This window comes from Haemaphysalis longicornis, unplaced genomic scaffold (genome assembly GCF_048455015.1).
Source record: "Haemaphysalis longicornis isolate Haplotype H1 unplaced genomic scaffold, Haemaphysalis longicornis Haplotype H1 scaffold_6, whole genome shotgun sequence".
NCBI classification, from domain to species: domain Eukaryota; kingdom Metazoa; phylum Arthropoda; class Arachnida; order Ixodida; family Ixodidae; genus Haemaphysalis; species Haemaphysalis longicornis.
The window spans coordinates 145,326,082-145,342,513 of NW_027526407.1; the positions used below are offsets into that span (position 1 = coordinate 145,326,082).

At 44.8% G+C, this 16,432-nt stretch overlaps 1 protein-coding gene across 3 annotated transcripts in view; it reads left to right on the forward strand.

Annotated features, from left to right (window-relative positions):
* The window catches only part of LOC144141176 (growth arrest-specific protein 2-like), a 273,543-nt gene extending 257,932 nt beyond the window's left edge, over positions 1–15,611 (forward strand). For all 3 annotated transcript variants that reach the window (XM_077672733.1, XM_077672735.1, XM_077672734.1), the window contains one exon: positions 10,570–15,611. In XM_077672733.1, the coding sequence (XP_077528859.1) occupies positions 10,570–10,884 (315 nt within the window). In that variant the 3' untranslated portion in view covers positions 10,885–15,611. The remainder of the gene's footprint in view (positions 1–10,569) is intronic.
* The last annotated feature ends 821 nt before the right edge of the window (positions 15,612–16,432 follow it).

Consider the following 16,432-nt stretch of genomic DNA (forward strand, 5'->3'; position numbering starts at 1 on the left):
GATTTTACATGTTTCTGTTCCGTGCACGAAATAAACTGGCTTCTGCAAGGTACATGGTGTCAATTTTTTTTTTAAATTTGCAGGGTAGAATCAGTGTCAAATGATTTTTCAAATTCTTATAAGCAAACTTATCTGTGCATTACAATCGGAGGCACATTAGAAGCGTGGAAATATGGTTATAAGAACCAGTGACTTTATCTAGTCAGTGAGCAGACACAGTTCGCGGGTTGGGTTTTTTAAAAGCAAGACAGACCGCTTTCACCGCAAGTTGTGCAGCGGGAATGAGGTATTGGCTTGGAATTCTATATGGCCAGATAGAGTTGCATCTGACTGTAATTTATAAGTACCTGACTCTCGCTAGTCCATGACTGGAAACAGTCAGGCCAGTCTAGTGAATATCGAGACAAATCAGTGTCTTGTCTAGAAAGACGTTTAGTGGCAGCTTCTGTACCGTCTGAGCAAAACTTGTAACCACCACCCACACCCTTGATTCTGTCTAGATGGCACTTTAGCATTTCTTATCAATACACCTGGACGGAGTGCCAGACACAGCCTTCGTGAAGCTGAATACTGGGATGTTACAAAACCACAAACACCCGAGGCCATCTTGAACATGGCTGTGTCAATATCCCCGAGGGCTCTAGGCCTCTCATCCACTTTACCCCTGAGCTTGGCTGTATTCTTCGAGATGATGCCGAGGGTGCTTCTACAAATCTTGTAGGCTGCAGCGATGCAAGATTTTTTGATGCCTGCTAATCCAAATTGATAATTTCTAGAGGTGTGCGAATATTAAATTAATGACTGCAAATCTTATTTGAGTAGTAACAACTGAGTGGAACTTCATTATTTTTGAAGCTGAGTATGTTCACTGTTGTGTGTATAAAGCTTCTGAAGAATGGCTACAAAAAAAGTTGCCTTAGCGCTTAGGATATCAAGTGTTCTTGTGGTAGTGCTTCGGATGAAAACAGTACAAAATATTCCCAGAAATTAAGACAAGCTGGTAAAGCAGCGGTGCGAACATTCGGCAGGCCCTGCCATGAAGAAATTCAGGTTCTTTAACGTGCTGTGAACACAGGAAATATTTTTGCCTAGCTGCAGCAGCCTCTCCAGTCACCAAAAAAAGGCTAGGCATGCTACTGGCTGGTAATGGCTGGTAATGACTGGTAGAGTAGTAATGACTCCCGATTTCTCAACCGTGGTGTTATACTGACGGAAAACTTCTTTTCGCCTTATACATTTCACACGAGGACATTTCTGCTTCATCTAACATGCCCCGGATTAGTGTGCAAGCCTCAATTCGGGAATGGCCGACACGTGTTGAGCTTCTCCGCACAGCCTCGGCGTCGTGCAAGAAAGCCAACTGAAAGAACCATGCCTTGTGGTGAAGCTTGGAAGTTTCTCTGCCCAGCGGGAGAGCCAACTTTTAGTGCCTGATTATTCGCAAATTTTGAATTTTGAACAAATTTTTGAACAAAATTTTGAACAAATTTTGAACCGTAAAACTGTATGCGAAATAAATCGAATAGAAAGTACTACTCCCGAAGTATTTGAAGTTCTGGATATTCACACACCTCCAATAATTTTTAATCTCACAGAGAATGGCAGATGCTTCATGCTATCTCTTACATGAACAGAAAGGCAGCATGTGAGAAAACAACTCAGTGAAACAATGACAAAAAACTCCCTGCACATGTCTGCATGTTCCTAGGCAGAGCCAACTATGTACTGATATTTCGTAAATTTTTAGTATATCTGAACACCTCGTCTCCTTAAAATGATAAAAGTCAGAAAGATCATAGAGGAAGGAGTCATTGGCCGGTCAAGCAAAACACACCTTCATCCCAAACGAAGAAAATGCGTGAGTGCACTAACCAACAAACAGAACAACACAAAACGAAATGAAAGAAACTCCTAAAACAATAATTACTGGGAAACAATAAGGAACTAAATTTGATCACTAATAAAGCCCCTACACTGTCTTGTGACTGCTTGTCCGTAGTGGACGCGACATAGCTTAGAAGTACCCGTGCTCTGTCATGGTGGTGTTGGTGTCGGCATCGCTACACGGTGTAAGATACATTTTTAGGTGTGGACACAGCAGCCTAAAAACGTGTCAATTATAGAGTTGGTGGCACCGTGGCGCCGCACATGGACCTTTGATTGAAAGGACATCTGGTGGCAGAACTCCTAACTAAGCTTCGCAGCATCCTAGGCTTCAAGTGGCTTGACCAACGACTGTCCGAAGCAAGGTAATTCGCAGGCACCAGCGGCACGCGTGTAAAACAACGTTGTCTGTGTGAGCTCCCCGTGTGAACTCTTTCAACGCGATCGTAACGCGTAATTCATTGGATTGTTTAAAACAGCTGCGAGAGTTTGGGCTTCCTAAGTTCATTTTGACGCGCGCGCAGCTTTTCCGAACATTGGACACTGGCAGTGACTTTGACAACATCGATTCGCCTCCGCTGCTTCGTGCGTGAACTTACCCCAGTTGTGCGACATCATTTACGACGAAGAAACATCAGCGTACTCACCTCTAGTTTGTTCCATTTCAGAAACTGGGCTACTTTCCTTGTATGTCGGGCGCTGTTGCGGCAGCGGACGCTTTCTTTTTGCGGCTGCTTTTACTGAGTAGCGGGGGGGCTGTAGCCAATGGTAAAATCAGCAGCACTGCATCGTTTGCGAGCGCGCACCTCTTCGACATTCAGTAGTACTTCCCCTCCAAGCTCCGAAAAGTACCCTTTCACGCAACCGCACTCTCAGAGAAATGCTGACTGCAGGCAGCATATCATTTTCTGCTGGGGATGGCTGCAGAGCACGCATTCATTCGTTTAGGATCGCAGGGAACGTTAAATAATATCGCGTTTCCTTGCCAGCCGTTGCAGTACGTATTCCATAAAGGATTTGCACCCAACTTTTTCGTTGCGCAAGAATAAATCTCACTTGTGCTCGACGACTACCGCGGCACACATTCCCTTCGGTTTAGTGTATTCTACCTTCTTTTGATTGTTACCGACTCAAAACACATGCCTAGAACACGTTGAAACACTGGGAAGAGAGCGCAAAGGCTTTCGCACGGCTTTCTTCGAATTATTGTCTGCACCACCGGCCGGCGGAGTCGGCCAAGCCGCGGTGAGCAGACATCAAGCAGACGACCGGTTGACAAGGAGCCGAAAGGAGCCGAAAGCCCGACAAGGAGCAGAAAATATCCGAACACCTCCGAGTAGCCGGTGCTCGGGCAGCTTCTTTTCTCTGCCTCTGGAGGGCGCTGCCGTCAACTGTCTCAGCGGCATCAGTTTGGCGACTTTATTAAAACGACGAATAGACGTTTCTTATGCAAGCTGTGTCCTCACCTAATAGTATAGTATCTTACACCGTGCCCTAGAATCAGGACTGCCACCATGGCAGAAAATGGCACTGGGTGGGTCCAGGCATAGAGCCTCGTACTAATATATACTAGAGGGAAATCTGGCACTGCAGTCGCGTGCCATTGTGGGCATTACCGTCGCAGCATGCACAGCGTTCTGCATCTACTCGCCTTGGCTAGCCACGTGGCTTCTTTTGGCTCTTGAAACGAAAATCAACAAAAAAATTGTGGTAAAATGTTTTTCTTCTTCGTCTTGCATGGAGCTTCCAAATAATCCCTGACAGATAAATGTCTTGGAGCTCGAGCTTTAAAATAAACAAACTTCAAATCTCCTAACAAAAATGTTGTTTTTGCAGCCACTAGCAACTTCTCAGCCTGTTTATGCCAAGGACAACTGGAACAGGCCTACTCGGTACATGAGGTGTTCACTCGCTGCAGCGCTGCTCGCCTATCCACTGGCGCCAGATTTTCGTCTAGTACACGTTAGTGTGACTCTCCATGGGTTCGGTAATGCCACCGTGTGGGAGCTGTCAAAGCACAGGTTGGCAAAGCCTAGGCTTTCTTTGTGCAGTGAATAACCTAACCACGTCTGCCTGGCTTGCTCCTCTGAGATCTTTTCAGGACCGTCCGCCTCATGCGCCGTTTCCTCCCGCTCTTGTCCGACCTCCATCTCGGCATTCTTCTCCGGGGCTTAAATTTGTTTTCCTGGCTATCACGGCATTACAGTAACACCCCACAATAACGAAATCCCATGACTGCGAAATTCCCACCGCTACGGTAAGCTCTCGATAAGGTGCCTATACCAGCCTGAAAACGTTTTTTATTGCTACGAGATGAGGCGGCCATCATTGCCCAAGTCAGTGGCGCAAGTGCAGGAAAGGGGAATAACGCCAAGAAGTTTGGACGCACATTTCCATTCTGAAGAGCAAGGCACCACTGTTTAATGGCGCATGTGCGCAGTACAAAAGTGTGACGGCTGCGGCCTTTCCGTACATCAACAAAGCAGTGCTCACTCAGTTTTGTGAACAGCATTGAAACAACAAGGCCTGGCAAAGTTCGTCAACACAAGAAGCTGGCTTCGCTTGCATGCTCAGGCATGCTTAGTGCTGAGGATCAAGGAGAAAAACGTGCAGAGAAAGTGAACCCGCAGGCTGTTTTTAAATGCGTTTGATCCAATTCGGTCGTTCTTGGGCTTGCTCAACGACTAGCAATGAAAAGCTCACAAAGTGATTAACGACTTCGGGAAATAAATGTTCAGTTTGCTAGCGATTTTCCTCTCTTTTATGTTTCACTTTTGCGGCAATGAAATTCTCACACAAACGAATTCTTTGGCTTTCCCCAGCGTTGTTGTTATTGCACTCGATTGGCTGCTCTTGCCTCAGGCCCACGGTTGATTGCCCTATCATTGTTGTTTCTTCTGGTTCTTCAGGGCATTCCAGGGTTGGTCTGCTTCTTATCGGCCAACTTGAATTCTCCCTCTTCCTCTTCCTTAGGCCTTCTCTTGCGCGCACTTCTTGTTTCATCCACTTTGGGGTTTTCTCCGACCCCATGACATGCACTGAAAGCCAAATTGAATACCAAACAATGTTTGCAAGGGGTTTGAATATTGTCACGTGGAGGCGACGAAGGCGTGAGCTGTTGTTCACAGCACTACGCTCACACATTTTCATAGGAAATGACGCACACAGTTACCAGCGCAGGAAAATTGAATTGCCTTCAGTAAATCTTCATTGCATTCATCATGGGAGCAGTCTGAGTGGGGGAGGGAGTGAGGGAGGAGGAGGAGGAGGAGGAGGAGGAGGAGGAGGAGGAGGAGGAGGGAGAGCATGACGGTTTGGAGGGGTAGAGAGGAGAGGGTGTTACGTGACGGGAACAGAATAATCATTTTTGCCGAGATTAGCAATCAGCGTTGCAATCACAACCTGTACTGTAGCTTCAAGTGTGATGTGCTTCCAGTGTTGGTCTTTCTGCTAAACAGGAGCGGCTTTTGTGAGGAAATAAGTTGGTGGGGGTATAAATTGGGCCACCCAGCTGCGTCTCAGCGGTTGTTCGCATGGTATGGAGACTTTTGCTGCCGCCGGTATTCAAGAGACGCTTGCACTGTTCTTTTCCTTCTCACTTAAAAAGAAACAACTTAATGCACAAGAGACACTGCCCGCTGAATTGCAGCGTGCGAGAGTTGTCTTTTGGGGTGGTCGCACACTCTTCCACGGTTTGTCAGCGCCGGTTTTAAAACTTCGACACGTGCTGTGAGGGAAGCGAGTGGTTGTAACCCTCGTTCGAACAGCAGCTCCTCTAGAACTGTTCAGAATGGGAAAGGTTTGGGCATGTTGGTATATAGTTATCGCAAACAAATTTTTAGCGTGAAAGGATGAAGGCAAAGACAGGACAGACACCGAGCTTCAACAACTGATTTATTGAGGATACACACATTACAAACACACATGCGACATGAAAAAGGAAACCAGGAAATCGAAAGATGAGAAAACACCACAACGAAAGAAGGTAAACGAACCTTCCCAAACACCACTTGCGTATATAGAACTCCGTATAGGCAGCGATTCCACTCCTGCGCCAAATGCGCCAAACTGCACCAAACAAGAATTCTTGTACCGTTCTGATGAAACTCTACGGAACTGCGCGAAAGTTCTCCAAATTTGCTGTCGTGGCTTTAGAGGGTGACATTTCACGCTGCTACCGGAACATTGAACGGGGTCTGCAGGCAATGAGGGAGTGTGGGAAGCTACCGAAGATACCTGGCGGCAGCGTGGTCAGCCGGAGAGATAGCAAAGATAGTAGCATGTTAGTGGCATTCAGTGCCACTAGGTGGGCTATTTTTTGTGGCTCTAGTGGTATACTACTCTCTAGGCCGCCATCACTGATGGGCATAAAGTGACGCTTCTCTAGTACTGTTTTGTGTGTGTGCCGACTGTAATGGAGTACATACGATTCAATGCGGAAGAGTTTCATTTATTCACCTTTGCTCTCGATTTCCGCTTCAGTGCGCGTGTTTGGCCGGTGCTGAAGTGCACTGAAAACACCGGCGATTTGCGCCCTCAAATTGGCCAGGTCTCCTCCAGGTTCGGATCGCAATAATGCAAAGGACAGATAATTATGACACCGAAAAGTCGAACTCTAATGCCTTAATGGCTTAATTAAGTACCTCCACTAACATTTGTGTTACCATCCTTAAAGGAGCCATGCGGACAAAGTACAAGTTTGTTTTATTCGAAAGATTTAGTGTTTTATAAGGCCCTAAGTGCTTGCGCGGCAGCAAACGATGCGTTATTCACTGAGAAATTAGATGCTCGAAGTCAAAATTTCAATTCTCGTGCTAAATTGTGTGTTTTCGTGACGTTTCAATGACGTAATAAAAGCAGGGCCTTAAAACTAAATATAGCCCGCTGACCAGGGCTGCTCCCATCTCGCAGGCGCTTGTTTGGTTTATCTTGTCCATCGCCCACTTTCATACGTGGCGCTACAATACTGCTGAAGTGCCAGTGTTGGCACTGTGCTTCTGGCCGGACCTCTACACCTGCCGTATTTTTATTACGGTTCGTACTAATCGTTTCCTAAAACGTAAGCTATGACTTGACAAACATGATCATGTTAGTGACTGTGTCGCTTTTGTGAGTCGCTCAGTGTTCTGTCAGACAAGTCGAGGGCGTCCGACGGCTGTATTAGGCAGTGTCAGCCGGCAGCAAAGTGCCACACTAACTGCTTTGGTGTTTACGTGTTCGTTTGCAACTTTAATTGTTCACCTCAAAATTCTTGCTGCTTTAAAAAGAACTCGCCCTAAATTTAAGCACGAATAGCTCATTCAGCCTAATTTGCGTTTGCTTTTGCCGGTCTCAGCCAATCGCAGGGTAGGCTGGTATGACATCGTAGGTTCTGTTGCGGAAAATGAGCCAGCAGGTCGCATGGCCATTCCCTTTTTTCCGAATAATGTCAAATTCGTGTTTTGCCTGTGTCTGCCTTTGAGGCTTGCATCACGTGGCTGCTCCGCGTATTGAAAGTTACTCTATGTTTAGTTTACTTTTGGGACTGTCCTTGTAGCCATGCCTTATCACTGTGCGGGAGCGGAAATATAGTGCACACGTGATGCCATCAGTGTTTTGCGCACAAGGCAGCTAGCTATATCTCTGATTTCGCCGCTTTTCAGGCTTCGTGCTTTCATGAAGCGCCCGCATGCAGTTCACTGAGTACTTTAGAGGTAGTGTGGAATATTGGCCAGCGTTACATAAGTTGTTTGCAGCAGATACCTTCGCACACACTTGGAGTATGTGGAATAACGGCGACATGATTGTCAGACATAGAAATGAGAGGGGAGGTGAAGCCTTGATCCTAAATTACTACAGTTGAACCTCGTTATAAGAGACATGGATGTTAGAGACAAATGGGTATAAGAGACACTATTCACCCACATGGTTGGCTGCCCTATCTTTCCCATTAAATTGACCTCTTTTATAACAGACATTGGATGTAGAAGATTGGTTATAAGAGACAAGTCATCCTTGAACTTTATTCAACAATCTCGCTTGTAAGAGACATTTTAACTTCAGATGCAGTGCCACCAGTCACTAATTGCAGTTGCTTCCATTGTGGAAACACGGGTGGACGGCGGACGCCTGCAGTCGCTATTTATTATAACTTCAGCAAACACAGTGGTTCAGTCAGCTATGAAATGATGATGAGAAGCCCTGCCAATGGAAATGCAACTTACAGAAGCGGTTGAAGCTTACTGCCATCCATTGGAGCGCGACCGCACATGCGGGCTCTCCCACTCGCGTAGCTCCCAATCAAGACGCACCGCAGATGTTGAGTCCTGCAAGCGTAATGAATAGCCTGAGCACACAGCGCAAGAAGCCGTGCGCTCTGGCTATTCATCAGGCTTGTGAACTCAACATCTATGATTCATCTTCCATAAACAGTGAAAGGAAAAAAAGCTTGTAGAATCGGTTGTAAAAAACAGTGTAAATACAGTCATGATGCAAACAAAGATTCAGAACTGTTTCATAAATTCTGTGGGCCAAGCATAAATTAGAATGAACCTTTTGCAACATGCTGTAGCGTTCTTTTGAGCTTATTTTAGTCATACAGTGCCCACATTGAACGAGGTTCTGATTAGTAAGTGAAAACATGGTTCCCTGCTTATAAGAGACATCTCTTATAAGAGACAGAAACTGCTCCCCAGTACGTGTCTCTTATAAAGGGGTTCAACTGTATTCAGGATCCCAAGCGACTTCCAAGATAATTCTCCTGCTTACAAAATTATATTTCGGTTTTGTGAACATGAAGCGGTATGTGGTAGCCTTGGGTATCTGAGACTTCTATGTCCACAAAATTCTTGGAAGGCAGGTCTATGGGCTGTAATTTTTGTATACATTAATAATGCGGTTCCTATTTTGCAGTTGAAACCTTGTTATTTTAAATATAAATAAAATTAACTCTGTCCCAAAAAATTCACTTAGAATAATGGAACGTTGTTTTGTAAAACAGCTGCTAGAGGTAAATTTCTGGCTTGGTTTCGGTCGGTTCCATTTGTTTACTATTTAATTTGCTGTATTACGTGTGTAACACTTTCCCGGTTCCTTCTATGTTTCAAACAATTATTCTTATAACTTTTGCCATATGCAACTTGCCAAGTTTGCTGGTTCCCTTTCCTAGTTAGCACTCCACCCCTTGCGTCCCAAGGCCTGCAATACGAGTTTTACTCCCAGGCCACATGATGAAAATAGTGAAATAATGTCCGAACAACGTTTCTCAGAATTTATTATTGGTAGCTGTTTTGGTATGCATTTTTCGCTGCACTTAATAAGCAGCCTAGAAAACTGGAAAACTGGAATTGCAGTGGCTTTGGAATAGGGGTCAGAAGGGATTAAGCCCTTCCTGTTGTCAAAAAGGGGCTCAGCCCCCCCTGTTTTTGGCATGATTATTATACAAGGCACTGCACTGGAACAAAACACAAAAAACTGGCTACAGTGGCAGAAGATTCTTACCAATGAATCTGTGCGTCGTGTTGAAGCCGCCTTTAAACGGACATGGTGCCTACCAAAGTGGCTTACACATTCATCTGACAATTCCTCCCACTTGGGAGGTTCTGCATTTTTTTTTTCTTTCGAGATCACTAAGGCTCTTCGATTATCAGTGTTGGACTCACCGCCAACTCTCTGAGAAGTAATGTGGCATTCACTTTTCACCTATATTTTTAACTGTCAGATTACCCACGAGCTATCTGTGACGAGTCCAACCCTAGTATACTCAGTCCTTGCTGCACTCAAGCCTCCAGTGCAGGAGATCCTCGAGATCGACTTCCCCATGCATAAGCATTGCGGAATCCTCCCGTCAGCCGAGTGGAGGGAGCGAATGGAGTGGAGGAGGGACTCAGAATACGGCCCCAACTACTGAGTCTCGTTCATACCCGCTGCAGTGGTGCACAGTGGCTAAGGAATTGTTGCTACAGAGCCCAAAGACGCAGGTTCAGTCTCCGCGGCTGCGGCGGTCGCTGCTTTTCAGATGGTTGATTGATTTGATTTGATTTGATTGATTGATTGATTGATTGATTGATTGATTGATTGATTGATTGATTGATGGATTGATTGATTGATTTTAGGGTTTAATGCGCCGACGCAACGCAGGCGATGAGGCACGCCGTAGTGGAGGGCTCCGCATTAATTTTGACCACCTGCAGGGGGATCTTTACCATGCACCCAAATCTCGTACATGCAGGCGGTTTTGCTTTTCACCTCCATCAGAAAAGCGGCCGCCGCGGTTGGGAATCGAACCCGCGACCTCGTGCTCAGCAGCGCAACGCCTGCTGAGCCCCGGTTGCTGTCTGTAACCGGGGCTCGGACTTTGTCAAGTGAATTAATTTCACTTTTTTCCGAGCCCCCCGCTTGTCGGAAATAAAGTTTTATCTTATCTTATCTTATCTTAGCCACTGAGCCACCGCGGCGGGTGCGCTTTTCAGATGGAGACGGAAAGCGAAAACACCTGTGTGTTGAAATTTTTTTTGTGCACATTCATGATTCCTAGATGGTCAAAGTTAACCTGGAGCCCTCTAACAGGTCAGGCCTCATAGCTCAAATGTACTCCCGGTATGTTAAACCGCCAAAAAAGAAAAAAAATTGTCTTGTCGAGCGCAGTGCCCTCACCTCACCACCGTTCCTCACTCGCTTCTTTCATCTCTCCTGCCATCCTCGCAGCTTCTGAAGGAGAAGCACGTGATGATCCGTGTGGGCGGCGGCTGGGACACCCTGGAGCACTTCCTCTCACGGCACGACACCTGCAACGTCATCCTGCTGCACCGGCGGTCGTCCTCAGCCTCCGAGGACGGCTCAGCCCTGTCCTCGGCCTCGTCCTCGTGCTCCCTGCTCGGGGGAGCCCCCTCGCCCCTGGGCGGCACGGGTGCCGGAAGCCCCAACCCGGCCGGCATGGGCCTCTCCCGCCCGAGGTACCGCAGCCCGGCCTCCAGCGTCTCGCTCAGTGCCATCAGCTCGCTCTCCAAGCAAGTGGGCTAAGCCTATCTGGCTGAACAGGGCTGAACAGTTGCGTCTCTACACTGTGAAATGGTTGACACCCTTGAGGGTAATTTTCACCCCCTACAAATGACACCCTTTTGACTCTCTTCAGGGGATGGTTTGTCATTTGCAGCACCCTTTAAAGAGGTGTTTCCTGGTGTTCTTGTTAGGGTGTTAGTACCGCTAAGGGAAGTTTTTACTGTCTACAGCTGACACTTCTGAAACCGTTTTAAGTGCGTTTTGTCAGTTATAAAACCCTTGAAAAGAGTGCTTTCGTGTGGTTTCGCTAAGGTGCTGCGGTTAAAGGAAATTTTCGCTGTCTTTAGCTGATACCCTTTTAACACCCTGTATGGGTGTTTGTCATTTATAACACCCATGTACAAAACAGGCTCGAAAAGGGCACTAAAAGGGTGCCAGTTGTAGACAGTGACACCCTTAAGGGTGTAAACCATTTTACAGTGTACCGCCAGTAGTCGGTTTAGTAGGGGGAAAATGTCGCCAAAAGGAACAGCTTTCTTCGGTACACAACCTGTGCTTTTTATATTGGGGAGCAGCTCTGAAGCGTCTTAGGCCTGACAGGAAGAGGAAGATGCTTGAAAGGGGAGGGACACTAGGCAAGGAAAAGACTGCTTTTAGTTGGGAAGCCAATGTGTTGAGCCAATTTGCTGTTTGTTTTAGCAGGAAACTCGCAAACCTCGAAGCAAAGATTTGAAAGTATTGAGGCGTGACCGGTACACGGCTTTCGACTTACTTCGGCCAAAGTCTGCAATCCTTTTTTTTCTGGCATCTGCGTAGGCAAGTCTTGTATCTGAGAGCTCAATCTTCCAGCTGTGTTTCTCACAAGCACTGATGGGAAGTTTATGCGCATCATTTCACCATAGCTTTCGGCATTTCTCATATCTTGTCAAATCGTCTGCAATCAATCCTGTTTTGCTAAAACACCAATAATTATGTGTTCCAGAGTTTATTGCGGGCATATTATTAACTCAAGTTGACGTGAGTTTTTGTTTTCTCTCGAGTAATGTAGCTTGGCCAGACAAAACTGATGTTCTATATCTGGTTGCAATTTCAAAGTGCCAAGAAGTTTCAAGGGGTTGACGTGATTGTTTGTTTTATTGTTGGCTATAACTGACCAGAAACAGAATAATTTTATATTAACAGAGTTGACTGGCCATTTCTGTTAAGGAGGGTTGGAAAGCATTGGCCTTTGCTGTGCATTAAATCTGCCAAAGGAGGCATTGCCTTATACACAGTCTTTTGCCTGCCATAAAAGATCGTAGACCTGAGATTGTAGCTATGTTTCAAACATTCGTGTTTAGCAAATGCTTTGAGCATCTCACTCAATTTGGCCAATTTAATTTGCAGTGACATGCCTAGGCGGACAGTATAAAGGAACGAGCTTTACTGACTACTGCAGTGGTTTGCTGAGTTGAGCTTCCATGCTAAGCAATCGACGACCAAGTCACTCGAATATGTATCAGCACCCTGTTTGCATTCATGCAAATAGAGGCAAATGTACAGCTCGTGCTTCAAGTTGATTTTCAAAACCGAAAGTCTGGATGTGAGGAGTCATACGTTGCTAAGGTTGTCGCTCTGTCAACTTGGATGTCAGGCTGCACTTGGAGAATGCCTATTGATGCCACTTAGCCCGCTTCCTGATCGAGTTATTAAGTTGAGGTACTGGGTACTTTGTTCAAGGTTCGAGTTGCAATTACTTCAAGCTGCTTTTTGATCGACCATCAAAACTTTATTCGCACATCACCTCTCAATTCTGGACAGGGGTTCCTAGTGACCACATTACTCATAGCATTACCAGTCACTAGTTATTGTTTGCCTTGGCAGGCTTACCAGCCTTTATTCCAGGCTTTACGGCTTGACATTTTAACGCACAACAGGGCCAAAGCATTACTACCGGAACGGGCTCTCGAGGCAGTTTTTATGTCATTGTGCGGCAAACACACTCTTCCAGAATGTAGTAATTGATACTGTCCGCTGACACCTTCAAAATGTTAAGAAGAGAAATACAGCAGCTGCATTTGATAAAAGTTTATAAGGATTAGAAATATGACGTTTTTAAGCATAGTGTTGAGACTGAGGAAAGCTGTTCTCTTCCCCGAGCCAGCGATGAGTGAGTGAAAGGGTAAAACCTCAGGTGCTTTTCAAAGGTTGTACGATTGAGACGCGAATTAGAAAAAAAAAACTTCGAAAGGGTTTTTTCTGTGAAACGATGTAAGGGCTGGGTTGTATATGCTACCGCCCTGCAACGGCGACGCATTGTCTTTGCCATCGGCACTCTTCGTTTGATCGCTCCATTCTTTTTGCTTGACGGCACACCAAGCCATGCAGCTATGAGCACAAAGAAAGCAAGTCACAGCATTGTCGTTAAAGCGTGTTTTATTACCCTTGTCGTAGCTCTAGCTTCCTAAGCTCATGCTAAAAACAACATCCTTCACTTTGATTTTGCTTCATTTTCAATGCTGAATGGCACACGAAACAGATCAAGCCCATTGAATCTCACTTTGTGTGTGCCTAGCACCGGAAAGATACGACACGTGATTTGACTTTGAACTGCAGCCCAAAAAAAGATTCAGTCCATGGTGTTTTATTGGTTGTCGCGATTTGTGTGCTGATATTGAAATGTGGATTGGATTCGCGCATTTAAAATCACGTTTTACAGTTACTATCTTTTACAATTTTCGTTACTTTGTCAGTGTCTAACGTTGTGAAGCGTTTTTGTGTTTTATTGCTACTTTTTTGCCGCATTTGCACTGCCTCGCAAGTTGTCGCCTAATGTGTGCTTACGGGACTTATTCTGGACAGCTCCAGTGAAAGGTTTTAGTTCATGGACTTGCTGTTTTGACTGTTTCAGACTGCATAGTGTGTGTATAGAGCGGCAGAATTTGTTTGCGAGGGGTCGTTTACTTTTTCACACGACGAAAAAAACAGTGTTTGAAAGATGTTTTTAAGAGCTGGCGTGCTGTTCAAGCTGCAAGTCACTCCTTTTTTTTTTAAAAACCAGCGCAGAGAAAACAGAGCACGGCTTGAAGAAAGGGCTCATATTTCTGTTGCTCATCGGATATCATACGAACACAATCTCATTTTGCCCTTTTATTGCGTTTCGTTTGTGTTGCACTGGCTTTGAGTATAAATCGACAAAATCTCGTCCAAACGCTTTTTTTGCTTTTAGCTGCAATTTGTGTCATAAGGACTCGTGTCCTAAATAAATTTTTAGACGAATGACATTGTTCATTTTTTCTTTGTTGTTGTAGCTTATTAATCACCAGAGCCTTCCATTTTTGATGCCAGCTCTGAAACACATCCCAGTTTTAAACTGAACATAATTTTGCTAATAATTAGAATAGTTTTGCACACCACAAAAAGTGAACATTGCTAGAGTGCCGCACATGTTAATTTCAAATCACTTTGTCATTATATCCAAGAACTCTTTCTTATATCTTTACGGCCCCTTGTTTTTGTTTAACAAGTGTGGTACAAGGCAGCTTTCCAAGTCCCTTTAGAGCCATTTTCTTATCGGAACCAGTGCGTTCACCTCCTTTGCTTGGCGACATAGCTTAGAAACAATCCTGCCACATTGTCTCACAACTTGTCAAGACATTCTGTGTATTAGTATAATTGTCTTCATGTATATAGAGAATATTAGCAGCGATATGTGTAGTGTTGTTATAGATCACCCTATGTTGAGCAGAAAATATCTTTTTTTGTTCTGTAGCCTGTTTGAAGTGATGTTTTTCATTTGCAGTGCATTTTTAGCCATACTTTGCTTGTCATTCGATGTTTTTTTGAGTTTACTCTCATCGCACTGGAATTGTGGTGTACAAACTACTGAATTGAGAGCCATTGGGTTTCTTCTTTTTCTGTCTCGAAAAACACAAGTCAAAACGCAGGTGTGAATTTTGAATTTTAAAGTTTCCGTACACACAAACACAGGTCACGCAACTTTAATGTCGCTGTCGCAAAAAAAAAAAAAAATGCACACCCGCTGTTGTGCTCATTGAAAAAGAACAGCCTGCAAACTGGGAATTTAATGGGAAAGCTTGCTAAGCCTACAGAGCTACCCTTGAAATTTGCCCCACAAATTTACTTCAAATCTCGAATTAAGGCTGACTTCAACCACGCTATTGCCGTCGTTGCAGTACCACAAATACCTGCATTGTTTTTTTAAACCTTTCACCGACGCCTTCGCATTTGAAAACCTCCACAAGCGTTACTTGCAAGCTTCGAAACCTCCGTTTCTCTCGATTCGCGTCAAGCAATGGCTTCCAACTCAATTTTGTGCGTCACGACGAGATATCATTAACGTCATAACGTGGTAATATATTCCATTGCATGTGTGCCCTTGTTTTGTGTTTAGCCGATATTTCTTGCTCGAGTTTCTTAGTTGTAACCTTTTGCCTTAATTTCTATACCAATTTCCGTGTACAAACGTGCAACTTCGAGTTCAAGACACCGAAAGTCATGCAACCTGGCGTGACCACGTGCTTTTGCCATTGTTCTTCAAAGCCAGGACAGAACTGGTTAAATATATGTGCAGTTCATAAGGCGCTTTGTCAATTTTAAGCTCACAAATGTCTTCGTTTCGAATTCTTTTTAGAAAAGTGGCACGCTATCTCTACTGCGCCTGTCTTGTTATCTTGTCTCCACTGATTGCAGACGGGAACTCTCAAGATTGTATTTTCCTGGTTCACAGTAAAGTGTTTGAAAAATTACTTGCTGTTTTGTCTTATCCTTTCTTTATTTTATCTTTTTTTTTACATGTGAGGAGAATTGCATGTGGTTCACTTTCAATTTAAGAGTTTGCTGTAGCAAAAATGTCTTTTGCTTTAAAGGGGTCACGGCAGCAAAACTTAACTTCGTTCAGTTCGAAGAACTAGCCTTGCATGACTCACTGAGCACCACTGCAGCCACGAAAGATGTTTGCCTAGCTGAAAAAATGCAAGGAATAGCGAAGAACTTTTGAATTTCGGGCCACAGTGCAGTAACACGAGCTTTTCAGTGACGTTATATTAGCCAGGAATGAAGACATATCACTCGAATGCGAACTGGATGTTAGTGTTCAAGTGATACAGTCAAACTGAACTAGCGGCCCCTCTACGATAATTGTCCAGTCATAATTCTTGGCTGTGGCTTAGGTCAGTGGCTGCGATTTGCATGAACAAGATTTGATTATGTCAAAACGATTTTGCCTGCAAGTGGGGGGGTTTCGTTAATCTGTTGTATGTTTTTTTTAACATCTTCAGTATACCGGAGGATTTGAAACTGTTCGAAGTTTTGGGAGAAAGTTGGTACCGTTGTTATTGGGAGACAAAGAAGTCTTTTTAGTGAACCCATCTTGTATTTTGTTGTCTTCAAGGCCCCTCCAAGCAATGTCACCGACTTGGTGACATGTCTGCCAATGGTGTGGAATGTGTATATACTGCATTGGTGCGTAGTAACATGTTATGAGTTCAGTGGTGAAGCTTTTGTTAGACTTAGTTTACATGCAGTGCATTTTTGGTGGAAGGGGCTGTGAAGAAAATTATACAATTTT